The 27,319-nt window shown below is 38.2% G+C and overlaps 2 protein-coding genes across 6 annotated transcripts; both read left to right on the top strand.

Moving 5' to 3' along the window:
* Positions 1–45: 45 nt before the first annotated feature.
* Positions 46–27,319, top strand: LOC149113786 (uncharacterized). 5 transcript variants are annotated; one of them, XM_089287430.1, is made up of 15 exons: positions 46–205; positions 5,876–6,189; positions 8,804–8,951; positions 9,720–9,986; positions 12,015–12,188; positions 13,972–14,211; positions 16,214–16,399; positions 17,163–17,470; positions 18,891–19,038; positions 20,032–20,334; positions 20,947–21,234; positions 21,391–21,699; positions 22,269–22,535; positions 24,064–24,354; positions 26,382–27,319. In XM_089287430.1, exons 1-15 carry the CDS (start codon positions 61–63, stop codon positions 26,417–26,419), a joined length of 3,426 nt encoding a protein of 1,141 aa, XP_089143556.1. In that variant the 5' UTR covers positions 46–60; the 3' UTR covers positions 26,420–27,319. The 5 variants fall into 5 exon arrangements, with proteins under 5 accessions (XP_089143556.1, XP_089143552.1, XP_089143554.1 ...); XM_089287426.1 differs by having other exon boundaries at positions 24,645–27,319; XM_089287428.1 differs by lacking the exon at positions 46–205 and adding an exon at positions 2,374–2,719 and having other exon boundaries at positions 24,645–27,319.
* Positions 2,737–5,761, top strand: LOC149113787 (uncharacterized). Its single transcript, XM_089287446.1, has one exon. It carries the CDS (start codon positions 3,788–3,790, stop codon positions 4,862–4,864), a length of 1,077 nt encoding a protein of 358 aa, XP_089143572.1. The 5' UTR covers positions 2,737–3,787; the 3' UTR covers positions 4,865–5,761.

Below are 27,319 nucleotides of genomic sequence, written 5' to 3'. Positions count from 1 at the left end.
AAGAGAAACGCATTAATTTCAATCTAATTACAGACATTTCTATTGAAATCAAGCCTTTCAATGCAAAACGTTAGCCAAGCGAAAAGTCCCTCCCCCTTTAGATTGCATTCCGGAGCCGAAATACAAAGTGCTAAGATGTCGGAGCATGAGCCCAAGCTATATTTCCGGGTGGCTTTCCTCGCTTTACTTCTTCATTTTGCCTCAGGTGAGCGTAGTATCGTTTATAATGTTTCCACAAGTTAACGTTTCAGTTGCAGAGCTTGTTTCATTTGGCTTTTTAGACTGATTTTGTAGCAAAGAGAGAAAATGTGTTTACGCTAATTAATATGCGAGACTATACGCTGCTAAGTCAAATGGGTCCAAACAGGCTTTTGCGCCGAACTACACATCACCTTGCAGCTTTTTTTACATTCAGGGTTGATTTTCCTGCTCCTGTTCTCACTAACATTTTGCTGTGCAGTGATCTAAACAATTGGTATCTTCTTTTTGAACTGCTCACTCTACATAAATTTCAGTCTTAAACAGACATCGTATCGCTATGCAAACACTTGACTAACTTTTGCTTTACCGTACAATTTAAGCATAGTCATGATCTGTTTCTCAGGAAGAGAATTGAATTTAGATGTATTAATTCTGCGGCAATGAATTACTACGTTTTAGTATCTTCTCTTAATATGTAACACAGTATAATTTAGGCTTTTAAAAGACTATATGCAGGGGTAATAATGCGATGTTGTTATTGCTTTCATTCCGTGATACTGGCTGTTAGACGTACGGAATTCATAACAATGTCTTTCGAGTTTTTGTCTTTTACCTTATTACAATCAGCATGCCATACAGGTGAAAGATTGAAGCGTAGCCAGGATGAGACATAATCAAAATTACGATAAAAACGTTCGCTGGCTAAAAAATTTCAAAAAGAACATGAGCTTTCGGCTGTCAATCTAGACTACAGCCTTCGACGGATAAAAAATGGAATGCAAAATGATAAAATATATGCAAGAAAAGACGAGATAAAAATATTAAGAAGACAAATGTATAAATTAGGTGACTATTATATATACATTTCGCCGATAAAAGTAAAATATAAAGCTTTAAGGTAAAAAGCTGTTAAAATTAATAGCTATCTGTTTAAAAAGAATACTATACTGGTTTGGAATCGGCGTAGAATTATTGTCAGCATGCTTGGTAGCAGAGGTGTGCCAAGCCTCCAAAGTTTTTCTAATGCGAAAGGAGCCTTTGTCGATGACACTAGAATCATCAAAATCTATGCGATGGTCGAACGACCACGTATGTTTCGGATTGTTTGACCATTAGCACATGTTTTGACATTCCTGATACATCTTCTTTCTTACGAGTTTCAAAACACTGGCCAGTTCCGCCTATATAACACCAATCACAATCGGCACAGGGTATTTTATAAATCACGTTCGGTTGATGTTCAATATTCCACCTATGTTATTTCCAACATCTTATAGCAGAAATTTTCCAAACCACCCACATACGAAAAACGCTGCCAACATAGGATCTACAAGAGATCTGATCAGCAAAAAAAATATAATGACAAACAATAATCTGCAAGGCTGATACTACGTGAAAGACGTTTCGAGACATCAACATGGCAAGAACTGATAAAGCAGGATCGCAACAGTGGACAGCTGTTTCGTCCTTATTGGGACTCGTCAAGATTGTGTAGCTTTATCGGTTTTTGTCATGTTGGTGTGTCGAAACGTCTTTCACGTAGTATTAGCCTTACAGTCTATTGTTTGTCGAGAATTTATGCAATTATCGTAAAATTGTTCGTTCTCGCTCGTTGACGCACTGCATGAACTATAAATTCATGTTTGTCCACTTATTGACAAAGAAAATTAGCCAACGAGCGCGCGAGAAATTCTACAGTTATTGTGAAAAAGCAGATACAAGGCTTACTGAACATGCTGAAGCTTACTGAAACAGATAAAACATAAACTTTCCATGGCATCAGTTAAAGAAAAAATAACTAAATAAAAGAAATCCAGTGAGTGACAAGCCCCGAAAGAAATCGTTTGTGTTTACCACTTTTGCATTCCATCCTTTATGAATAATTTTGCCAGAACTAAGCAGCAATTTGGCAATATTAAGGACCTGTAAATACTTTTTTCCGAGAAACGGAACCAAAAGACGAATTTATACAGTCTAATTAAAAGTTCCCTTGAAAAATTTACTTCACATAACAGACATATAGCAATAACCTTTTAGTCCATTAGAAAGCAACAGTGAGATCATCGGCAATCGTCAGATCGTTGAATTTTGAGTGCAGACCGTAAATTATTTGGGCTGCAGCCGGTCTATTTTCGCGCCTAAAATTAAGGCAGGGCTGCTAAGCTTGCAGGAGCCCACACACAACCACGATGGTGGCCGTTTGTTGTTGAACAAGTTTGGTCATGTGAGACAGGCAACGAAATTAGTACGTTTTTGTGATATTTTAAACTCTGGACGTCCAGTTATATCACGTTTGTGTCAAATCTTTTCTCGAGGAATGTCACTGAAGGTGACTGAAAGTGCAGAAATTATGTACATGTCCTGCCAGAGACCCTGCCACAGACCCTCCCAGAATGTTGGCCCAACTCTTCAGCCTTTTAACTGGCAAATCTGGGCCTTTGTCGGCTTTTTCACAGCCTGGGTTGGAAGATCTCTGCTACAAACAGTTGCTCTTGCTTATAGCGATGACCAAGCAAAGGTACCTTGGTATGGCTGGTATCGTTTTGTGTTTTGTAGCGGAGAGTGAGGTGGGGGCTTTTTTTGACCGCTGTAGGCAGTGGGAAATTTAAAGCTTAGAGTCAACAAATTCCGAACAAAATTGAGCTTCGAAGTAACAAGAAGCCTGGCTACCGTCCTCGGGCAGTTCTAGCAGTATGAAGTCTTTAGCCAAATTCTATGTAAACACGAGTACATTTGTAAGCCGTTTCAATGTAGTTCCGCTTGTTTTTCAACTCTTTGGCAGCTGTAGAATGATTGACAAACAAATGATTTTCGCATTTGGATCGTGTCTTACTTATGATCTATTAGAGGACAGACACATAGATGACATCATTGACATTCTTTTGTTTTCTTGATTATCTTAATAACAAGTGTATTCCATGCTGCCATCCATGCATCTGTTCAGTAACAGATCACAGAAGACGTCAAAATGTAATGAGGACATCAGTGACGCACTCGGCTATCGCTTCATGTGCCACTTTTTTGTTCTTATCACTTTTTAATGTCATCTGTGTTCTATTACTGAACAGATGGGTAGCAACATGGAATCTATTAGTCTATTAGTCAATTAGACACTAAAAGAAAAAAATGACACTTTTCAATGTTTAACCTTTTATTGTACATGTTATTTCAATGCTGAAATAAGCAACACATTCTGTGAAATTCCAGAGGGTGGCAATTTTGTTTTCAAATGAATTCAAAAAAATCAGAGGATTGCACAGGCACTACCTGGCCAGATTCAAATGTTCCCCAACCCACAAATATGACCAAGAATTGGCTGCCCAATACATGGGATATTTTAATTTGACAAATCCTGACCTTTTCTCTACACTCCTTTTTTTTTTTCAGAAGGATTTATCTCGTTAAATGTAGTTCATAAATGAATGTAAAGCAAAATAAAAATAATGTAAAGGAGACTGGATTGAAAATATGATATACAGAGAAGATACTTCTAGGTTTCAATAGCTACTGCCACGTTTTCAAAAAAGACCTCAAACGGGCGTACCGCCAAATTCCTGTGGATCCGGCTGATTATCATCTCCTTGGCATGTGCGTTGATGGCTTATTTTATTTTCATACGACTTTACCTTTTGGTCTGCGCTCCGCTACTATTGCCTGCCAGCGCACAACGAAAGCAGCGGCTTTTATTTTAAATGATCATGGCATTATGGCTGACGTTTGCATAGATGATTTTTACGGCGCCGCACAACCCACTTCCTCTCACCATGCCTTCACATGCATGAACAGACTTTTCTCTGAGCTAGGATTACAAGCATCACCCGAAAAGGACACCCCACCAAGTTGTGAAATGACTTGTCTCGGCGTGCAGATCAACACAGCCAGTATGGTTTTAACTGTCCCTCAGTTTCGCCTACAAGAATTGCAAGAAGAGCTTTCGTCGTGGTCTACCAAAACATCTTGCACTAGGAAAGATTTGCAACGGCTCCTTGGAAAGTTGGCTTTCGTGACCTCGTGTGTTCGCCCCGGACGCGCTTTCATGTGCTGCCTAATCAACACCTTGAAACACGCTCCACTAAATTGTAAGTCACGAACTAAAATCCCAGATGATGTTCGATCTGATCTCCAATGGTGGATGTTTTTCTTGCAACATTTCAATGGTGTCTCAGTAATTCCAACTGACATTGTCGTCTCCAATCCTCACCTTTTTGCTACGGACGCTTGCCTTACCGGCTGTGGAGCCGTTTGTTTCGGCGAATTTTTCCACTGCAAGTTTCCGGACAACATCTTGCAGCAGCGTCTCCACATCAATCAGCTGGAATTACTAACTGTCGTTATCGCCGTGAAGACCTGGCATAGCAAACTTCAAGGGCTCACTTTGGAACTCTTGGTCGACAATGAGGCCACTGTCCACGCTATTAACAATCAGCGATCCAAAGACCTTTTCATGCAGAACTGTCTTCGGGAGCTCTGGCTATGTTTAGCCATTAACAACATTAATTTACGCGCACGCTATGTTGAGGGCTCCGCTAATTCCTTTGCGGATGCCCTAAGCCGACTCCATTTAGGATCGGAATTCGCGACTCGAGTTTCTTCTGTACTGGCAGAGCAAGATTTCTGCGAGATAGCACTCAGCGACAGCGTTTTTCACTTAACAATTCTTTAAGCCATTTTCTCGTTTCTTTTTCTCTCGGCAGACGACTGCTTGGCGCTACAGTCATATCAGTCTCAGCTCCTGACGCTCGCCTTCCAAGACTCAACCAAGAGGACAATGCGAACTTATCTCCGCGCTTTTCAGTTATTTTGTTCTCATTTTAAATTTCCCTTTTTCCCTGTCACAAAGGCCACATACCTGGCCTACCTCGCATTTCTCTCTCAGTCACTCAAGTCTTTTTCGTCGGTTAGGAATTACCTCAGCATTCTCTCGCATATCAATAAGTCTTTAGGTTATAGTTGCGCCTTTATAGGCGATTACGACACACGTCTCGCAAACCGGGCCGTCAGAAGGCTTTTAGGCGATTTCACCGCGCGCAAGCACGCCATGAGTGTGGATATCCTTTTACAAATCTCACGCCAATTCGACCCTGGCAACGTTTTCCATACCTGCATGGCTGCGCTTTTTCTCGTTGCCTTTTTCTCCTTTTTACGGATATCTAATTTGGTTCCGCGCTCGCTCGGCGATCTTTCTCATCACCGTCCCCTTTTCCTAAGGCACTCTAGTGTTAAATTTTCTGCTCGTGGCGCTGTCCTCTCGGTCACCCGCACGAAGACCCTACAATTTCTTTCTTAACGCTACTGACACGCGATTGCTGACAAGCTGACAAACCGCAAGCTATATATTACAATGCGGATGACCGCTGACAGGGTTACCATAGTAATTACTGTATTTGATCCAAGTACCAAAACCCTCATATACAGAGAAGATACTTCTAGGTTTCAATAGCTACTCCTGTACATGCACCTGTAGTGCTTAAACATTGTATGAGGGTTTTATCAGTGTACATGCAGTGCACATAATATGTGTACTTGTATATTACTCTGAAATTAAATGTAAAACAGTTAAGTACATGTAGTCAAACATTCCTTTCTCCGTTTACATCTAGGTACATGTTGGTAAGTTAATTTGACAAAAGAGTTGTGATACATTAAATTCTTTGTTTTTTTGCATAATTTCCAGGAGACTGTGTTAATTTAGATCTTGGAATGGAAAGTGGATCAATTCCAGACAACAATATAACTGCTTCCTCAGAAAAAAATGCCAACACAAGAGCCAAGAATGGTCGACTGAACTTTACATTAGGGTCATCATGGTGTGCAGGAACAAGTGACAGTAATCCATATCTACAGATTGATCTACAAACACTTCATATCATCTGTGCTGTGTCCACTCAAGGGAATTCTCAAGCAGATCAGTGGGTGAAGACCTACAAACTTAAGTTGTCTACAAATGGGTCAACATGGACAGACTACAAAGAACGTGGACAAGTTAAGGTAAAATGTCATATATACAGTCCATTTAAATAACACCAGAAGTAAAGAGAGTTGGTCCAAGACATTTACTTACTACCCAGAGTTTCATGTTTCTTCTGAAACAATCATCAGGCAACTGCCAGAAAAAAACAGTTATAGGGAAAGATATTTGAAAAAAATCAGAACAATACATAATACATTGTAGGTCAATAATAGTAGTTATTACAATTCACCTATTATGTATTGTAGCATATATATTTTCTGTACAGAAGCAAGTATTCACTGTATTTCTCATAAGAACTGATCAATTGGTTTATTTTGCTTTATATAATAATTAAGTGAATGCGTGTGGTCAATCAGCTATGGTTTATTGTACCAGTAAACTCATAGAAATTTTGCATGTCTTCTTAATTATTATATAAAAGCAATAGACCACAAGTTTTTATGGTTTAGAGGCATGATAAACCACTTGGGATGTTGGAAGAAGACTAGAAGAATTCGTAAATCACTCGCCTGCGTCTCGTGATTTATGAATTCTTCTCGTGTTCTTCCAACATCCCGCGTGGTTTATCAGCCTATAAACCATAAAACCTTGTGGTCTATTGCTTCATTACACTGGTGCTCTCTGAGGGTGGCAAAGGGTTTTTGCGTAACATGTGATCACCCCAAAATTAGCAGCGTAATGCGTGATTGAGACCAAATTATCGCGGGATCAGACATCACAACGTGATGCATGATTTGCTTTTGTATAAGCACGTGATGCATGATTCACCAATTAGATTTCTGTGATAAGTGAATGTTCCTTGAACTAGATGGATACCATTACCTATTAAAGTCTTAAAAAAGTGTCAGACGTGACACCATTTCTGGTCTCTTTCATCCTTTTCTGGACCTCCATTGATCTTCGAGGATCTTCATGATACTGTAGGTCCAAAACATTGTGAGACAATGGAAAAAGCTTTTTGTTATGGTTACCATATACATGTACCTTCAGATTGGCAATTTTCTTCAAATTTGTAATTTTGGGTCAAAGTAATGGCTGAAGAGTAATCTCTAATTTCTGAAAAAAATTTAAAAGAGACTAAATATTGGCGGTGAAATGCCGGTTTTGCGTTTTCACTGGAAGTTAAAGTTTCCCTCTTGATTGACAGCCCTATAATGTGTATGCAGTCAACCAAGGCGATTTTTGTGGGAATTACCTGGATTTGAATGCCACACATTGGCTACTCAGTTGATCAGCAATTTGTTGTTCTGACTACCAAACATTTTTTGTGTTGTGTGTAATTCTGTCAAGTTATAAGTAAACTTGGACCACAGAAACTCCATGGACCAGTTCAAAAAAGGGAAAAGAGCGAGGAACAAATAAAAATACATCATCGAGTGAGGAAGCGACAGTTGGCCTTGTGGATGAAGCTAAAGCTATTGTATCCAGCAGGCAAAAAAAATCAAGTCAAGAGAAGAGAAAAGTTCTGTAAAAATTTGGGAACTTGACAGTGATAACAGCGATGTTGACAGATACTTCTGATGAGTCTGATGTTAGACTCACTGTTAGACTCACTGAGAGCCATTGGAATATTATCCATGCACAGTTGCTCTGCTGTACTTTCTTTTGTTTGTTTTCTTAACCCAGCTGCTCTAGTGTTCATTATATTTTCCCCATTTTCCCAGACCAGCTTCAAGAAAAGCCGAGCTACTTAAGAATTAACTCTCCGCCCTGAGGGCAATGCGAAACACAAGGTTGGGACGGTTTTTTGGAGACTCGCGCATAAATTATTGGAATAATTTTATTGATTCTTGTGTTATTTTATTTTAATATTATTCTATTTTAATTATGTTTTTTATGACTTGTAAAGTACCTAGATCATGCTTGGATAGGCGCTATAAAAATGCAATTTACTATTATTTAGTACTATAAATTTCACCAGGAGGGTGACAGTAGTAAACTTTCCCTGCCCTGATTGGTTTAGTTATATCTGAGAACCCATTTGAAGGCATTTGTGGGCAGAGTTTGTTTGTGAAGCAAGAGATTTTTCTTAGTGCTGTTTTCTCAAATAATTTTTTTTGCTTGAAGCGGACACTTTAAAGAGTTTAAACTTCAAGGGAATTTGTTCGGATTGCCCTCAAATTTGGACAGTAGCTAGTTTAACATATAAACAACAAAATTGTTGTGAATTGTTTATTTCCAAATATTTTTTCTCTGAAAGTGACAAGTTTGTATGTCACTCCACATTTTTTTGAATCCTGAATGTTCTGTACGTTTAGAAGTTCAATTCAAATAGTTTTGCCTGCCTGTGAAAACTAGTTGCTCTCCTGTTGAATGAAACCCTTGGGCATAGCAAATAAACATAAAATGCAATGCTTATTAAAAACACCCAATACTCTGAATTATGATTATTACGTTTTAGCTGTTTCTTTTTTTTGTTAAAATGACAAAACAGCAAAGTAAAAGAAAATACAAAACAATTATTGCAGTACAATACCAGTAACTATATATAACTAATTTATATAAATTATTTAATCCTCTGAATTACAATGTCTAAATAATCATGCTATCATTTGATCAATATTTTGCACTTATGCTTTGAGTTTCTGAGTTTTTTTTTTTTTTTTTTTGCTGTTTCTTTTTTGACTTCAGTCTCTTACTGGAAATGAGGACAAAAACTCAGAGGTGAAGCACATTCTTTATGAAGGTGTTTTAGCAAGGTATTTGCAATTCCTGCCAGAAACTCACCATGGTGGTGTGTGTTTGAGAACAGAGTTGTTTGGAGTGAAACTAAAACCAGGTAAATACAGATTTTATTCCTTATACATGTACAATTGTACCACCATAGCCTAATGGTTGCTGTCCTTGAATTTTGTTGGATTATTCTGGGTCTTTTTCCACAAAGTTTCAAAGTGAATGTAGTCCATACTGTATCTTTTGGTGGATACTTTTGGGACTGGAGTGGTAACTTTAAAGAACCGAATGTAGTTCCCGGTCATCAAACCCATGTTATGATGTATCACTTAGTTCCAAGTCAGTTAACCAGTCTCTTTGCATCACCACTGTGGATAGTGCATGTACACTGTATGCATGGGACAAGTTTGCAAATTTGGCAAACTCCTGATGTGAAAGTAGCCTCATGGTTAGTGTGCTTGTGTCCGGATGGAGCGGTCCTGGTTTGAGCCCTGGCCATGGACATTGCGCTGTGTTCTTGGGCAAGACACTTTACTTTCACAGTGCCTCTCTTCACCCAGGTGTATAAATGGATACCAGCGAACTTAATGCTGGGGATAACCCTGTGATGGACTAGCATCCCATCCAGGGGGAAGTAGAAATACTCCTTGTTACTTCATGCTACAGAAGCCAGGATAAACTCCAGCCTGATGGGCCATTTGGCTCATATGCAGACTTAACCTGATGTGAATAATCAATGAAAAGCATCTCTGTATGCACTTATCATTCAGAGACATAATGGTTAATCCTATGTAACAGTTAATAATTATTTAGGAATTTGAGGGGACAATAAAAAGTTAAATAAAATGATGTTGTTTTCTGGACTGACACACAGAGAATCTTGCTCTTGGAAAACCCACAGCTCAGTCTTCAACACAATACAATGAGTCGATTGGTCATGCTGTATCAGAAAGAGCAGTGGATGGAAATCCTGATACTAATATGCAAAACAAACACTGTTCACAGACAAAGAAAAACAACCCCAGCTGGTGGCGAGTGGACCTGGGTTCAGATTACGTGCCAGTCTCTCAAATATACATAGTCAACAGGTTCAGTCCAGGTGATCCAACAGAAAGTAGTAAAGACTATGAAATAACATTAGGTGAGTACACTTTTATTGAAACTGTTCTTTAATAAGCCCGCATTAAATTAGTTTTAATTATGAATGGGCTTGTTTATGCAACTTTGTCATTGAATCGGCTTATGTGCTGTCTATTAACGATTCATAAAAAATCTTCGCAACAAGCGAGTAACTCAGATACTGAACAAAGAAAGATGTGTTAACCCATTGACTCCTGGAGCTTTTTGCTAAAAATGCACATTTTGGACATTTTCAGCCTGGATATGAGCCAAATTAGCTGCAATGTACTCAAAAAGGCATTTGCTTCATGACAGCATGCCTGTCTTTCCACTAGCATCATGTGTTATGACATTTTTGCTCGCGCATGGGCAGAAATCAAAATTTCAAGATATCAGTAGTTTTTGGTCCGGAAAGTGACCTTTGTCTTTAGGCTTTTTGGTTTTTTTATTTTACAATGTATTATTTTTCGCCTCTCCTTTTTCTCCTTTCCTTATCTTTTTGCTGTAGTGATCGACCTTCTACTGGACTTGCTTCCAGTTCAAGAATTCCCGAGAAAGCATCATCGTGATGAGCAATTCTTACCATGGAGTAGCCAAGTGTAGTCAAAGGAAATTTTGCTCCAAGTTTTTCACTCAAATTTCTGAGCATAATTTTTTTCTGCATATTTCAGACTACATTGACCTGATCACTCTGATCTGGGTATTGTTGGAAAGATCTTTTCCCCCTGCAGAACTTGAGTATAGATGATGCCAATTTTGGTCAAAGGCGATGACATCAGTAGTGGAACAAAGGCCAACACTCATCATGGCCAGTTAGAGCCGCAAAGGGGTCAATTGGTCAAAGAACAGATATATTTCATACTACTTTATGCTTGTTGCATTTAGTTCACCAGTTAAGTTATCCAAAATTGTTTTTTCCAGTGTGAAATTTTTGAGCAGAGTTTGCAGTTGTACTACAAAAACGATTTCTGTCAGTTGTTGCAAATCACTTGAAGTCAGACTTTCCTAGATACATGTACCATGAATTGGATAGCAGAAAGTGAAGAAATTCCACAAAAAAGTGTATTCCAAAAGTGTATTCTACAGAAATTCTCTTAAATACAGCAACAATCAGAGCGGTAAATTTTACTGAAATTGACTCATTTTTACTTAAAATTGTACACTATTACAGTGCTGAGCTACAAACAACCAAACAAACTCTCACAACTTCAAAACACTCAATAATTTACTTATAACGACTTTCGTTGCTGTGTAAAAGTGAATAGAGATAAACTTGTGTTGATTAATTGTTGATGGAGGTGTAAAAAAGACAAAAAATTGACAATGACGGCCAATTCATTCACAAAAATAGATTAACATGACGATTCAGCCTGCTATAAGCAGGCTGGATGGGAAAATTCCGCCCACTCCCAGAACCAATCAGATTGCAGGATTTGTTAAATTCTGTCCGCTCACATACTGAGTAAAATATAAAATATAGTTATGCAATGTTCTCTTGTGGTATACCATGGAACATTCCACTTGTCACTTGTATTTTCTTGGTACACACACTTGCCTAAAGGTTCGCCTGTATACTGAGAAACTACGAGTGACTTGTGGGATATTCCACAGTGTACCACTCGAAAGCGTTGCATACAGTTGAACCTCCACTAACAACGACCTCTACACAATGGCAGCCTCTATACAATGGCCACTTTTTTCGGTCCTGGCGGATGGTCCAGACATTTACTCTTATTTTAATCTCTTTACAACAGCCACCTCTTCACAATGGCAATGGCGACTAAAGCAATTGTCCCAACCATCAAAATAACCTCTTAACAACTGCCAGTTAATCAGCAACTAACTAAAGGTGTACACAAAATCCCAATTTTTTTGTTGGAAAATGTCATGAAACTTGATCCATACCAGGAGTAGTTGGTCTGTTTCTGTTGTTAAATGCTGTTTCTTTCTGTATATTAATTTTTTTGTAGAAGTATGAGAAAACTATCAAATGAGAGATCCCTGCAAAGCTCTGAAAGATCAAACTAAGTGCGGCATAATATTTCAATAGGTCGCTCCACAGATGTGACAGCCAACTCTAAGTGCAAGGGAAGGTACACTTTTATTAAGTTCAAAGCATCGGCTGTATGTTTCACTAATCCACTGAGGACTGGTAGATATGTTGGTATTAAGACTACAAAGAGTCAAATTCTGCAGCTATGTGAGGTGGAAATTTACTCACGAGGTAACTCAACATTGATAATAAATATGATTAAGAGGCATATTATTAATTATTATTGTTATTATTTATTATTAGTGAGTTTTTCAAAAAGCTGAAATTGCACGAGCCACTTTGGCGAGTGCAATTTCAGCATTTTGAAAAACTCACAAATGCAAATTAATTCCAAATTGAACGAGAAAAACCGTATGATTACTTATTAATAATTAATGTTGCTGTTCCAAGAAAGTAATGCTTTAAATACCCCGACAATCACAAGCAATAAAATGCATTCTGTGGCATGAAGGGGGAAACGCTGCTCCGCAATCGGCTTGACAGACAAACTTCCATAGCATGACCAAATGCCAAACTTATCTCCCCAGCAGTTAATTCTACACTGGATTGGACAAGTCGGCGAGGCCAAAAGCTTGCGTGTCCTATAAGCATAACTCTAAACAGCACTACAAGCTGACCTTCGGTCAGCATCGTGCTAGAGTGTAGACAGTTCTCAAGCCTTACTTTATAATCTCCCCAGCACTACGAGCTGACTCTGCCTGCACGTGCTGGATCGGACAAGGAGAGGCATAAAAGAGCGTTAAATAGCGCCACTAAATTAGTAAAAACGAAGCTAATGGGGAAGTCTCTGCAAGACTTAACTGCCACTGATGCCTGCAGAGCATTAATAAAAACATGAAAAAATTTACGTGGAGGAAGTACCAGAAGACCTTTCTTGAAGCCATGTTTTCTCATGCGAGAAAACTTTTTTCAAAGTTTCCGCAACAAAATTTTCGTCCTCATTTTACGTAATATCATTGTCTTTGAAAATTTCCCATTGTCTTTCAGCCAATCATAATTCAGAATTACGATGTGTAATTTGCACTGGTGTTACACTTTTTGGACTGGTACTACACTTTTTTGCACTGGTGTTACTCTTGAACTGCACTGCTCTCGGCCAGTCAGAATCGAGTAATTTTATATCATCATCATCATCATCATCATCGAACTAGCAGGAAATCTGTGTTGGGGAAATATTGGTTGAGTTCTTTTTCACCTGCGGTTTAGTCCATAACCTTGCAAAAAAAGGATCACAACCAGTATTACCCTAACAGCAACAATTACTGTTTCCTTTTGTGTAATATTTTGAAAAAGCAAATTGCTGCAACTGATTTTGAGCAGTCCATCTTAGCAGTTTGAATTGCAAAATTGCAAAATTCATGGAACCAATCAGAACTCTCCTTTTCGTCTTGGACCAGACTGCCATACACTGTACATGTATGATAAAATTAGCTCAACACCCTTCATCTCCCAGAAACATGTAGGCCATCAATTGCTTACTAGGTTATTTCCGGCCTTCTGATTGGTTTACTGAATCTTGCTTACCAGTTATTATACTTGCTTGTGTCTGAATGGCTTAAAGCTTTTTGCCACATAATCACATTAGCTTTGTGATAGCTATAGTTGACCATAATTTGGAGCTTAATAGCCAAATTTTCCCCTCCTTTCATTTCATCAATTTGTTTAGATCAAACTGAAATGACTACATTATCTCATCATATGAAGAATTTAATAAAGCTATAATTATTCAATTGGCCCTTGTTGGATACAAGATGATTATAACAAATTTTTTACCTTGTGTTATTTTATCACCTTGTATTGAACAATTATTGGGCTTGTGGAATTACAATGACAGCATATTGTTAAAATATAGTATTAACCTTGTAACCATCCCTGTAGAAAAATTATCACAAATGATTTTTAAGTATTGTGGCTTTAACCCTTGGTAAAGGTGATGATCAATTTTTCATTTAAGAAAATCTGGCATTTGACAAACAAACAAACCAGATAAGTACAGGTCATGGTGGTGATAGCAGCAGAGCAGTGGATGGTAAAAGTGCAACAGCCTGGAAAGCTAACTCTTGTACGCATACGGCAGTTGAAGACAAAGCCTGGTGGATAGTGGACCTGGGAAAAGGGGAGCATGTTACTGAAGTGTACATTGTCAACAGAGACTCGAATGGAGACAGACTGTCAAATTTTGAGATCAGAGTTGGTAGGTTACTATTTCTTATATCACCTGATACATTTATATACGCCCACATGTACATGTACAGGACTGTTCAATTGTTATTGCCACAACCAGTTGCCAAAAAAATTAGGGTAATCTGCAAGTGTGTGGTTTCATTTTAGCAAAGTACAAATAGTAGGGTTATGTTTTGACCATCTAACTACAGTGTATTTATCAACTTGAAGTTGATGAAAGTAAAATGAACTGTCTTAGAGAGTTTTTTAGTCAAGAGCACTTAATTGTCTCTAAAAATCAAACATATTGCAGCAAGCTAAGGGTTGATCCTTTAATTTCAGTCATATTCTAATGTTTTTTGGTACATGTAGTTAGGAAAGGGTATAGCTAAAATCACTTGGCAGTTTGCAAATTCTGTTAAAATCACCACTTGAGACACTAAATTATTGAGAAAGTTTGAGAGCCTCGATTGCCTGCTAAAACAGTCTGTCTATAACACTAGATAGCTATTGTTTATCATTTTCTTCAGGAAGAATAAGATATTAGTTTACTGTTTGGAATTTGAGATTTTAAGTGCAAATTCAAGCTATGCTGGAAACTGTCTTACAGAAACAGCATAATCGTTTTCTGTGGTTTTGTCTAACAAAAGTAGCCAGTGCTTGAAATGTGAGTAGCCGGTCAAAACATCGGCACCCAGCACTTCTGGAGAACCTTACAAGGTATAAATAGGTACATACATGTACACACGATGTAGAAAATCATTTCAATATATTTTCACCTTATTATTTTGCTGTAGAAGAGAGGCAAAAATGCCCTTTTTAGTGCAGTTTGTTGGCCGACTTCTGTTTATAAAGTTAAGAAGTGACAAAACCGCCAACAGGCCCTTTGCAGCTGGGGTCACGTGACCAAATTTTTCCTAAAAAATTTTTGTATTATGGGCTATAACTTAAAGAATGCCAGAAATTGAAAGAGCGCATCGAAAATACCAAAATGGCCAAGTTTGAGGCCCCAGGAAAAAACAAGTAAGTTTATACCATAGTTTGAATTTTCAGAAAATTTAGAGGATTCGTATGGAAAATGTTGCTGGAGAGCAAGGTCTTCTTATTCTTTCAAAAATTCAGACCATCATAAAATCTCATTCTCTGATGATGGGGCCCTCAAACTTGGCCATTTTGATAGTTTCGACATGCTTTTTCCATTTCTGGCATTCGTTAAGTTATAGCCCATAATTTTATGAAAAGTAGGTCACGTGATGGCGTAGCTGCAAAGGGCCTACTGTCAGCATGTTCAATGGTCGAATGCCAAAAGATTCAAACTTTTGACAAAATTATTTTAGAATCACTGCATTTTGTCAACTTCTAAGTCAATTTTTGAATGTTGCTTAGTGTGCTGTAGAGAAAAATTACATCAGATTGTTTGGTCAAGATTTTAGTTATTCCCTAGCCTAACTACATGGTAACCTTAAAATATGAGCAAAATCAGATTTTCCACCCTTGCTGCATTAAATTGTAAAATTAGTCTGATTTTTATGCTCTTTAAAAAAAGTTTATGTTTTATCTGGTCTTTTAATTTTGTCATAGAAAGTGACAAATTTGGCAAACTCCTGATGTGAATGTGGGAGGCGTGGTGGCCTCGTGGTTAGTGTGCTTTACTCCGGAGGAAGTGGTCTGGGTTCAAGCCCACTGGCCGGGGTTATTGTGTTGTGTTCTTGGGCAAGACACTTTACTCACACAGTGCCTGACTCTCCACCCAGGCACGTATAAATGGGTACTGGCGAATTTAATGTTGGGGGGTAACCTTGCGATGGACTAGCATCCCATCCAGGGGGGAATAGAAATACTGCTAGTTGCTTCATGCTTCTGAAACCTGGGTATAAGCTCCGGCCTGATAGGCCACTTGCAATTGGTTTGTATACAGACTTTACCTTACCTTATAGAAAGTGACCAATGGCTTATAGTGTATTTTTCATTTATTCAATAAAGACCAAGCAAAAAAATATATCTGCACATGTACAGTATGAATTCTCTTTTAGGAAAAATATCTGATCATGGGGGTGTGACCAACCCTGAGTGTGGCAGTGGTTACAGTGTTCCACAAGGGCAAGGTTTATCCTTCTTCTGTCGTCCTCCTTTGTATGGAAGATATGTGACAATCAGAAACTTACAAATGAATGTTCCTTTAATACTGTGTGAAGTTGAAGTGTATTCTGAAAGAAAAGGTACTAATTTATTTTATGATAATAAAGGTGATAATGGTGGTGGTGATGATCCACAGTTTTATATAGTATGATACATGTACATGTATATCTAGTTAAAAATTGAAATTCATTTTGCATAAAATTACGAAGATACATGTACCAGTGTAACTCTTTTCTCATGGGGTCATGCAATGTAGCTTATTTTAAGTTAAATTTAAAAAGGCCAATTATTATTTGACGTATAATTTAACAAAATACAGCGAAACCTCTGTTAAGCAGACCTCCAATTAAGCGGACACCCTCTATTAAGCGGACACTTAGCCTGATCCCAAAATTAACATGTCATATTTCCCTTTATAACGAACCCCTATTCAGTGAACATCTCTTTTAAGCGAACGCAGACACTAAAGTAAATTGTATTTGGCTAATTTCTATTGTTAAAAACTTCCATTAAGCGGACACAGGACTGAATTGACAAAGTGGCATTGGATTACATCCTTGAAATAGTCAATTAAATGTACCCGCATTATCATTGCTGTATGGAAAGGGCATTATTACAAACAAATTTAAGTTGGAAGTGGAAGCCTGATGAACAACCTGGAATTTTATTACAGTACAAAGGAACCATTGAATGTTAATTGTTAACAAACATTGCACAATTGTTATAATCCTTTATTAAACAGACACCCTCTGTTAATTTAAGGGGACACTTGGGAAGGTCCCGAGGGTGTCCACTTAATAGAGGTTTCACTGTAATACACATCAAAGGGGAATCCTTTTTCAGCATGTCCAATGCAGTCCATTGGTGTGGCAAGCAGAGATGCATTTCCTGACAGCTCTTTCTCTGCTTCATCAACAAAAAGTGGTAATGATGCTTTTAAAGGCCGACTATATGGAGATGGCGCATGGTCACCCAGGGATAACAATAATGCTACAGACTACCTGCAAATTGACCTGCTTTATGAGTTTGTCATCTGTGCTGTTGCTACTCAAGGAGAGACATCTGCTGATCACTGGACAAAAACGTACAAGTTACAGTTATCGTTCTGTGGTAGCAATTGGGTCATCTATCAAGAAAACAATGTTGACAAGGTTAGTTTAAGTTAAGAACTCAGAGATGTCTGCTAACGTTGGTCTAGAAAGCTCCCATATACATTATATACACTTATAAAATGAATCACCCTTGGGAGTTTGGCTTCCGGAATGTATGACAGGAATATTCATGTACATACTGCTGTTTAGATCATTATTGCACCTTCCTTATGCTTTCTCATCAAATTCATAAAGCACATAACAATGTTCTTCGTACAACAACACTTTAAGTCTAACACTTTGATGTCAATGAAAAACAGGTGACTCTTTTTTCTCAGAAATCACATGATTTTCTGTACTTATGTGATTCAGTTGGCATAGTTGGGTTAGCTGTAAGGCAAGTCTTCCTTGCGTGATCTCTACAAAAATAATTTTCAATGTGTGGAATTTAACAAAGTTTAACACAATCACAAACTTAATTGTTTGCATTGCTTTGCTTGTTTTAATTTTTTGTTGTAAAAAGTCGATTCAGAACAGTTTTTCCCATTGCAGAATCACCCTTGGAAAATAAAAGAATCACCCTTGGGATTTTGGCTTCTGGAATTCAGTTTTTCGTTTTTGTCAGAAAGATTTCTTGATATTGTCAGAAAAAATTCCATTTTTGCAAAGTGGGTTTGAAGGTAAATCACAACTTACTCTAAAACTTTTCAACCACTGAATTCATGTACATATCTTTTTTTTCCTCCTGAACAATTTTTTTCTCAATTTTTTAACTTAAAGTGGATAATTGCTGCACAAACAATTATGCAATAAAAATATAGATCACCATGCTGGTTTAAGAGAAAATGAGCATTTATATGAGATTACCAATAATCAGAGTTAACTGGGAGATCTGCTGTTGGCCAGCAGATGATCGCCGCGGGCATGCGTAGTTGTGCCATTGTTGTGTAGTTTCATCCAAGTGGTTTTGGTCTGCCTTGCTTTGTCACTTTGCGTTTAGTTTGCCCCATCCAACCCGCCTCTCGGTTCATGGTGGGCCCTTGTGTCTAGGTAAGTATACTTATTCCCCACTGAGAATTCAATGTGACAGGTGCCAGGGGGAGGTGACCCGTGGGAGGTTGCCATGGTTACCCCCTTTATTTGCATTTTGCCCACACTTGCTCATTGCCTGCTTTGCTGTCAATTAAGACAAAAAGTTTAAAGGTTTTTAGATAAAGTTTTCAGATTACAGCATTTGCATTAGTATACTAGTAGACTTCTACTAACAGACATTAGAAAATGATTTTCCTACGTGTACAATGTTTTGAGATGAAAAGCATAGTATTCCATGTCACAGTTATTATAATTTATAATCAATTTTTCTAATCACATATGTAAATCTTATTACATATTTACATGTCAGAAAAAACCTTTCATCTTGCATTGATGTTTCCCATAATTGTTATTTTGTGTGTTTTTATCCTACCAACTCATATTGCAGGTGTTCAATGGTAACTCTGGACGAAACGACATAGTTAAACACAGCCTCAAGGAATATGCAAGCGCAAGGTTTATACGGTTCCAGCCAGCAAATTACTCCACTCGCAAAGCTTTAAGAATTGAAGTTTTTGGAATACTTGTATCTACAGGTATTAATTTGAATTGGTGGTCAAACATAGCAGGGGCAGATCCAGGATTTTTCAGAGGGAGATGGGGTAGGGGGGGGGGGGGGAGGTGGCTGGGATCTTGGGGTTGCAGGGTCAATGGGCATGCCCCCAAAATGTTGCAATTTGGGAATTGGAACCTAATTGAAAACTGTTACATCAGAAATACTGACAATGCTACAAGTTAGAAATAACAATGAGGCACCTGTCCAGGCACCTATTTTTAATTTTTTGTTTTGCTTTTCCAAAACGAAGGTGCCTATCCATCTAATCCAGTCCCCCTAACCCTGCCCCTGCATAATAATCATTTCTCAACAAGAGTTTCAGTAATTCTATTAGTGAATGTTAGTTCACCAGACCAGCAACCCTTTTGATATCATCAATTGTTGCACACGAAAGCCACATGAAGGTAGCTTTAGGTGGCTTAGTTTTCCTCGGTATTGTTTTTCTGTTTTGGCTTTTGTTTTTGTTTATTTTGTTTTTGGTATACCGGCAGTGAAATTTCACCTCCTTAGCAACTGATATGCGAAAGTCGGTTTATTTTTCCCTAAAAGTGTGGACTTGAAACAGTTGGAGAGTTATTGTTAGTACTCTTCTGTAAATAAATTGTAGTGTTGGTAAACCGGCCAAAACAGTAGAGGAATTCACCTTTTATAAAAAAACAAAAAAAAAACAAACAGTTTATGAGTAATTTCTAAGAAATCGATTTTGTAATAAAAACTTAAGATAAAAGGTCACAACATTTCAACTTCTCAATTGAAAGTCAAAATGTGATGACTGTTATCATTAGTTTTTTTTTGCAAAAACATACATTTAGAAATCAAAAGTATTTTGAAATGTCTTTAGTACTAGTGTTATGCTACAAGCTGAAGAACTTCAAATATTTGCTCTATTTTATGGATTCACCGAGGTGAAATACTTTGTTTAGCAACCATATTGTTTTCTTATAATAAAGTTTACTCTATTTCATTTCTGCAGTTCCTTCACGAGCCCCTAGTGGTTTTACAGTGGCTGCAAGTTCATCTACCAGTATTTCAGCGTCCTGGGATTTACCACCTGAAAATGCCAGGCATGGAAAAATATCAGGATTTAAACTGTTCTACAAAAAGAAAGATTCTGTGGGGTCACCATTAACTGTAACTATAAATGGTGGGGGAAGTCACACTGAAGACGTCACTGGGTTAGCGAAGTACACAGAATATGAATTTCAAGTGTTGGCCTTCACTTCTGTTGGTGATGGACCAAAGAGTTCTGTAGTGGTTGAGAGAACAAAGGAAGATGGTAAGAACTTACTAACAGATGTATAATCGTGGACAAAAGTCCTTGGGACACTTATGTAATGTAGCGGATTATCTGTGTTTTAGAACTGAAGTATGAAGGAAACGCTGCTATATCCTTTATAAACGGGTATCTGTCCCCCCTCCGCCCCACCCCCCAACACAATGTTGAAAATCAGGTGAAATTGCATGCGCTAGTTTTCAACATTGTATGGGGGATGGGGGGCGAGGTTAGGCAGGTGAAGTTGTATTCGCGCCTGGCGTGTACGCAAAAGCGCCAAAAGTGCAAATTTGTCCCAAGACTTTTGCCCATGATTGTAGATATTTTGGTGACAAACTCCACCCCTCTGATTGTAGTAGAATGCACCAACATGTTTGTGTGCTGCAATGCACAAAAATTTAAAGATGTTTATGTACGTGTACATACGGAGTGTATGTATGGTCTGTGTATAATTTTTGCACTAATAAGCAAATTCTTTATTTTGGAAATGTTAAGAAAGGTCAAGCTCTACAATAAGGAAACCGCCTTATGTCCAGGGAACATGTACTACACTGCAAATATATCTATATGGATACCTGTGGCAATAAGGCCTTAAATTGTCGCTTCTCTCACCAGCGCCTGATGTTCCTGCCACCCTCATTCATACTAATATAGCTCCAGACAAGTCTCACGGCCCAAAAGTAAACCTTACCTGGAGTGAGCCAATAAGAGCGAATGGAATTATCAGGAGTTACGCTTTGTTTTATGGTCACGAGAAAGATACACAGAAAGAGACCTTTGGCAACGATACATTGAGCTACTCAGTTGATGTGTTGGGTGGATTGACCTATCAGTTCTATGTCAGAGCTGTGACTATCAAACCTGGACTAAATGCCACTGTAACTGTGAATGTCCCAGAATATGGTAGGTCCAGTTGGTTCAGTGATATAATTGAAGTTATTGTAGAATTCATTTTACAATCTTCTGATTTTGTGGTTGATTATCTCGTGATATTGAAATATTCAACTACTAGGCGCGTTTACTTTTTTAATCATGTGTTATTTGCCTTTCCTTCAAAAGAACCAAGCGTTGGTCCAGATAATGTTTCATTCTCTGTACTGAACGAGACCACCTTTAACATTTCCTGGGCTCCTCTTACAAGGGAAAAGAGTCATGGTAAAGTTATCTTGTATGACGTCAAGGAGGAGTTGCTGTCAAGAGGAAGACATCGAAAAAGATCTCCTATCAGCAGCAGAACATTAAATACAACAGCAACATTTGTTGTCCTGTATGATTTGCCGCTTTTTTCCCAGTACCATGTGTTTGTTAGAGCTTACACTAAAGTAGGTCCTGGACCCTATAGTCAACCTATGGTATTAGAAACATCAAGTGAGTACAATCGAAATATTCAATCTTGATTGTTGTTTAATTTTGTATCTTTAAGGAAATAGCTTGTAATTAAGTGGATGTCCTGTAGTTACCATGAAACTGATGATGTTTGGTGCTCCGACTAATGCTAGTAGTAATTTCCATTGTTGTTCAGGTGATAAGCAGAAATTTAAGAACGTTAAATGCTGAGTGTAGATAGTGTAAAATTACTGCACATAGCTAAAAGGTATCATGGGGAAAACTGATATTACCAACTGCGAAACAAATCCAGTGTTATATCAGTCCCTTTCCCGGAGCAAAGATCCGTTTGGTTAGCACCAAGAATTGAAACTTTGGGAATTCTCAAGGTGAGCGGCATTATTCACAGCGGTTACTCTCTCTACGCATGTTCACAAAACCATTAGTGAACTTAGTGCTCTTAATCAAACTTGAACCAAGATTTTGTGGCTGCGGTTTTTGGTGTTGTCTAGATCGTCGGCTCTGGGGACGACATTGGTGCAGTGTTATTGTGTGAATTCAAATGTCAGTGTGTTAAGTGAATTTGAGGTCGCACTCTACTGCTCTCTCAGGTAAGCCTTTTATCAGAGACCTGCCTGAAAGAACCATTTTAGCGGTCGGCGAACAAGCAGTTTTGACATGTGAGGTCAGTGGAAATCCAGAGCCGTCTGTTACGTGGAGTAAAGATGGAGACACTAACATACCGCGAGCTCAGTTTAAGGATGATGGACGTATTCTTGCTATTAAAGATGTCTTGCCTATTGACAGTGGTATGTATGAATGCAGAGCTTCCAACAAGTGGGGGGAAAGCCGTTCATCTACAACAGTGGTAATAGCTGGTAAGTTTCTCTGGCTGCCGTAGATGTGGTTGATAAGTACAGTCAGACCTCTCTTTACGCCTCTCCGTAATAGAGTCCTAAAGTGTGACGTCACAAAAAAATAAATTTGAGAAATTATGGGATTTGGCGCCGTTTTCGAATAGAGCGTCCTTAGAAAAGGGTCCTTGCCTAAAATTACCTCTTAATTGTAATTCCCAGCCGAAATATAACGGATGAAAATTTGGTACGCCCCATATAAATCTCTCTAATTTTGAGTCAGTTCTAAACTGAAGGAAGTGAAACAAATTTTGAAGGGTTTGTATGGGACGCTATCAAACTTTGATCCCTTATACCTCTATCTGGAATTGCAATTCAGAGCTAATTTTTGGGATGAGGGCATCTTTTAGGATCCTTTATAAGAATATGACATCATATCCCATAATTTCAAAAATTTTATTTTTGTGACGTCATCACAGTTTACTCTATCCCGGAGAAACCAGAATATAAAATGGATACTCAGTCCTGTACCTTTGGTTTAGTTTCGACGTTACTGAAATTCAAGCGAATGTAAATCAAAATAAAGTCAATGTAAGTGCTTTCCACTATATAGACGGGCATGTTCCTTTTCCATTTTCAGCACCTATCGGTACAAATGCGGACTGTAGACTGCAGACCGGGTACAAAACGCAGACTGAAGACTAGGTACAAAACGCAGACAGAAAAAAAAGACTTGTTTTCGTCTAAGACGTGCAGTCTATAGTCTGCGTTTTGTACTGACCGTTTTTAGCACTCGTCAGTCAAGCGTTACAAGCTCTAAAAGTAGTTGTAACTTCTTTTGTGTAGTGGTCAGTTTTAATCAAGTTGAAGTTCCTGTAGTATTATTACTTCTTTCTTTAAAAGCGGGCATTTCTGCAAGGCTGCCATCATTGTCATTAATTTTTGCGGAGTGAGCGCAGCGAGCGTGCATGACAGCAGATAGATTGATAAACTCAAGTTCAACCGTAAACAGGTTACACTAAGCCTGAAAGTGCGTTTTCCGATCATTTATGCAGCAGCTACCATGTGCCTCTCGTATCTCAGAAAACTTTTAAGAATCGTAAATATTTTGTGCGTCACGACGGGAAATAGTTAGATATTCACACCAGTCCCTTGCATAGCGAGTATAAGATCCTACTCCTTAATATATTCATATCACCTTCTCGTAACCAGCGTTCTCTAGCCCAGATCCTTAGTGCTTGCTAGTTCCTTTCACGCTCATTGTGTCCATCCTTTAGGCCGCGTTCTCTTTTCTTTTTCTTTTTTTGTGGTTTCATTTTCCCTCCCTCTCCCAATCCCCCATTTTCTTTTTCGCATTTATGCCTCTTTGAACGCGGTCGCCATTTTTCTCCAAATCTTATACGAGCGTGAAAGGGACCGCTGTGAATAGTTAGCTACACATTGCAGCTTTTTTGGGAGTAAAATTCCCCAATGCTAAAATTTAATCGGAAAAGATACCTAATGGAAGCATTTCTCACATGTAAGTGGGTTTGATTTGCCTTCCTTCCTACAGTACCACCCAGCGTAAGTGAAGACATTTCTTCCTCTTCAGTGATATGTAAAATGCAAACCCTCTGTACTTTCTGTTGCCATGCAACCAGTGGCAGTCCTTTTAATTACTCGTGGACAAAGAATGGTCAGGTCCCAGTTGGTGATGACATCAAAATCATGAACAACATCATTGCTCTCACGCCTCGTGATGCAGAGGATTATGGGGTGTATGTATGCCATGCTACAAACAGCTTTGGTTCCGCAGCTTACAAAATCACCGTTTCAGAGGGTCACAAGTCTTCAACGTCGGCAGGTATGATGAAAGGAGTCTCGGGGACCCACATGATCCGTATAAAATGCATAACGTCATTTTCTAGTTTACGTAAATTATATTATGTGTAAAATTTATTACTTCTCATTGCGTTGTTACGGTAACAGTGAGGGTAACAGAACAGACTTGTGAAAAAATGATTCCATCATTACAAAATGGATGAAGAAGCTTTGCCTGACCTCTAGGTCACAACAGGCATTTATTGCTTGATGAAAAATAGACTTACTTTAACTCTTTTAATGTTTTCACTGGGTTTTGTTACGTTGTGACAGATTTAAAACGCACTTTCAATGCCACCGTCATCACTTTGTCTTGCATTGTTTTCGTGTTGCTTGTTGTAATTGGTCTGATGATATGGCGGGCAAGACGAGCTTTGCCTAACAACAGATCAACGACTGCGGCAGACAAGGCAATCACCGATAGCGTTGGTAAGCCTGACTCGCCACATGATGAGCAAGTGTCAGAACCAGGTTTATACATGGAACTCCATCCCAGACCTTCGGAAGGGCGGTTACGTGCAACTCCTGAGTACATGAGTATACAGGGCAGAAACAAGAATTCTGATTGTTACAATGTGGGATTTAAAAATCGAGGCAGCGAAGGAAAACTTGTCTCACCACATGGTCAGCACGCTTCAGAGCCAGCTACATATATGGACCTTCAACCCAGGCCTTCGAAAGGCCAATCACAAGCAGTTCCTGAGTACAAGAGCCTACAGGGACGAAACAAGAATCCTGGATATTACAATCTGGGAATTAACAAACGAAACAAACGAAACGAACAGGAACAAATTTACGATGAAGCAGGAAATGCCCACTGTTGAGTTGTTTCTTTTCATCTTGCTACTCTTGTCACTTGATTGTGACACCCCGGACATTTTTGCCTTAATGCTTTCAACTCTCTTATCTGTTTCAAACACAGTCGTGGTGGTATGAACTTTTCTCGCTTGGTGCATTTGTCTGTGCCATGTGATCACCTTTTTTCGCGTCAAAGAAAACGTACCACATAGTGGGGAGATAGCGAACATATCTAGTTGGCAAAGATGTACGGAGGATTCATATTTGAACCAAACACTATCAAAAAATATATCCTTTTGCTCGCTCGTCAGGCACATGTAATGTGAATGGTGGTGGGTTACACATCAGAAGACTGGAAATCTAGTACACTAATTTTCGTACAATGTTTAGAGGTTACTTAGAGTGAACGCAATGGCTTTGAAAAGGTCGTTTCTTAGTCACGTAACGTTTTAGAAGTAATAGGACGTTTCATTGTGTGCAGTTTTCATTCATTTTCACGTGGAACATGTTGCAATTTGACGCGTTTTGAATTAGTGGAGCAGCTTGGAAATGGCCTACTCATAGAGTGCTATTATCGAGCATACAAGGTCGGGTTAGTCTTAGGCAAAGTTGCGAAAAGAAACAGAACCTCTGTTGTAACATATTGAAACCTTTTATATTTAATTATCCAGTACGCGCAGTTTGTATCGTGTGATTGTCCGGATGAGGGGAGTTCTGAAAAGAACAACAGCAACTCTTTCTTTTCAGAACTATCCAGGCCTGGAACATCATACTAGATGAACTGCTGATAATCCTGAGTTCAAACCATTTACTTTGATATCTAGTATGCACTACAAAGGTAGAGGATAAGCCGATCATTTGTGTATGATTTAAGTATTATATCGAACATGGAAGACCATGTCTTACCACATATCCAAACATTGTGAAGAGAGCTGAAAATACAATGTGCAGCGAAGTATTTTTGACGAACTTCAAGATGTTTGGAAATGTGGTCTCACGTTGTCTTGACTTTTTGATATAACCTCTGAATCGAGATTAAAACTAATTAGTATAAATCTACTAGCGGTCGTATGGTTGGAAATTGAATATTTGTAGGTAATACAATTTTGGGGGGAATCTGTTATTCTATGTAATAGAGTATTTTTGGTTAACAGAGTATTTATAGACAATACATGTAGAATATCACTAGTAACTGTCAGCTTTTAATGTCAGTTTTCACTCGTGAATCTGTGCGGTCGGGGAATCCTTAAGCGATGCAAGGAGAGATAGCTGTCATCATTTTGTTAGCGAATGGGACTTTGATCGTGATGCTCAACGAGTTTGCTAAGCAGAAAGGTCTCTGAAGAGTCCCTTGGCCGGGACGAAACGAAAACGCTGCGTCAGACTAGCCACGAACAATGTGGTATCACAAATCAGATATTATTTGCAACTAAACGATTATTTGTAGCTATTAGAATACTTGTAGTGAGTGGCATATTTTTAAGTACAAGAACATTCGTTTAAATTATAATAATTGAAGACAATAGAATATTTTTAGGTCCTAGAATATTTGTAAGCAATAGGATATTTGCAACTAGAATAGTTGTGAACGATAGAATATATGCAGGCAATAGAAAATATGTAGGCAAAAGAATATTCGCAGGTAATAAAATATTTGTACAAAATATATTATTTGTTAGGTGGTCGTGTGGTTGGCAATAGAATATTTTTAGACAATTCAGTAATTGTAGGTAAAAGAGTTTTGTAGATAAAATATTTTCAAGTAAACAACTGACATTTGAAGATAGTTCTTGCACTGAGTGAAATATATGTAGTTAATAGAATATTTTTAGGTAATACAATTTTTGGGGGGAATGTATTACTTTTATATAAAAGAATATTTTTTGCAATAGAATATTTGCAGACAATGGAATACTTACAAGTAGAAGATTATTTTAGCCAATAGAGTACTTATTGAGAATGACATATTTTAGGTATTAGAACTGTCGTATATATTAGAAAAGTTGAAAACAGTATAATATTTTAGGTCCTAGAATAATTGTAAGCCATAGGATATTTGTACCTAGAATAGTTGTGGACAATGGAATATAAAGTAGATGACAGAATATTGCTGGACATTAAAATGTTAGTACAGACTACTATCAAAACAA

The sequence above is a fragment of the Orbicella faveolata genome, unplaced genomic scaffold (assembly GCF_042242905.1).
Source record: "Orbicella faveolata isolate gen_17 unplaced genomic scaffold, um_ofav_v1 contig_14, whole genome shotgun sequence".
Lineage (NCBI taxonomy): Eukaryota > Metazoa > Cnidaria > Anthozoa > Scleractinia > Merulinidae > Orbicella > Orbicella faveolata.
The sequence above is the reverse complement of the archived record's forward strand: the minus strand, read 5'-3'. Positions and strand labels throughout refer to the sequence as shown.

Bases quoted from the DNA above. Each gene is read 5' to 3' on its own strand.
- LOC149113786 (XM_089287426.1), top strand. From the start codon at position 61: ATGCAAAACGTTAGCCAAGCGAAAAGTCCCTCCCCCTTTAGATTGCAT. The intron at 206-5,875 runs GTGAGCGTAGTA...CATAATTTCCAG, and splicing joins ACTTCTTCATTTTGCCTCAG to GAGACTGTGTTAATTTAGAT. The intron at 21,235-21,390 runs GTAGGTCCAGTT...TTCCTTCAAAAG, and splicing joins TGTGAATGTCCCAGAATATG to AACCAAGCGTTGGTCCAGAT.
- LOC149113787 (XM_089287446.1), top strand. From the start codon at position 3,788: ATGTGCGTTGATGGCTTATTTTATTTTCATACGACTTTACCTTTTGGT.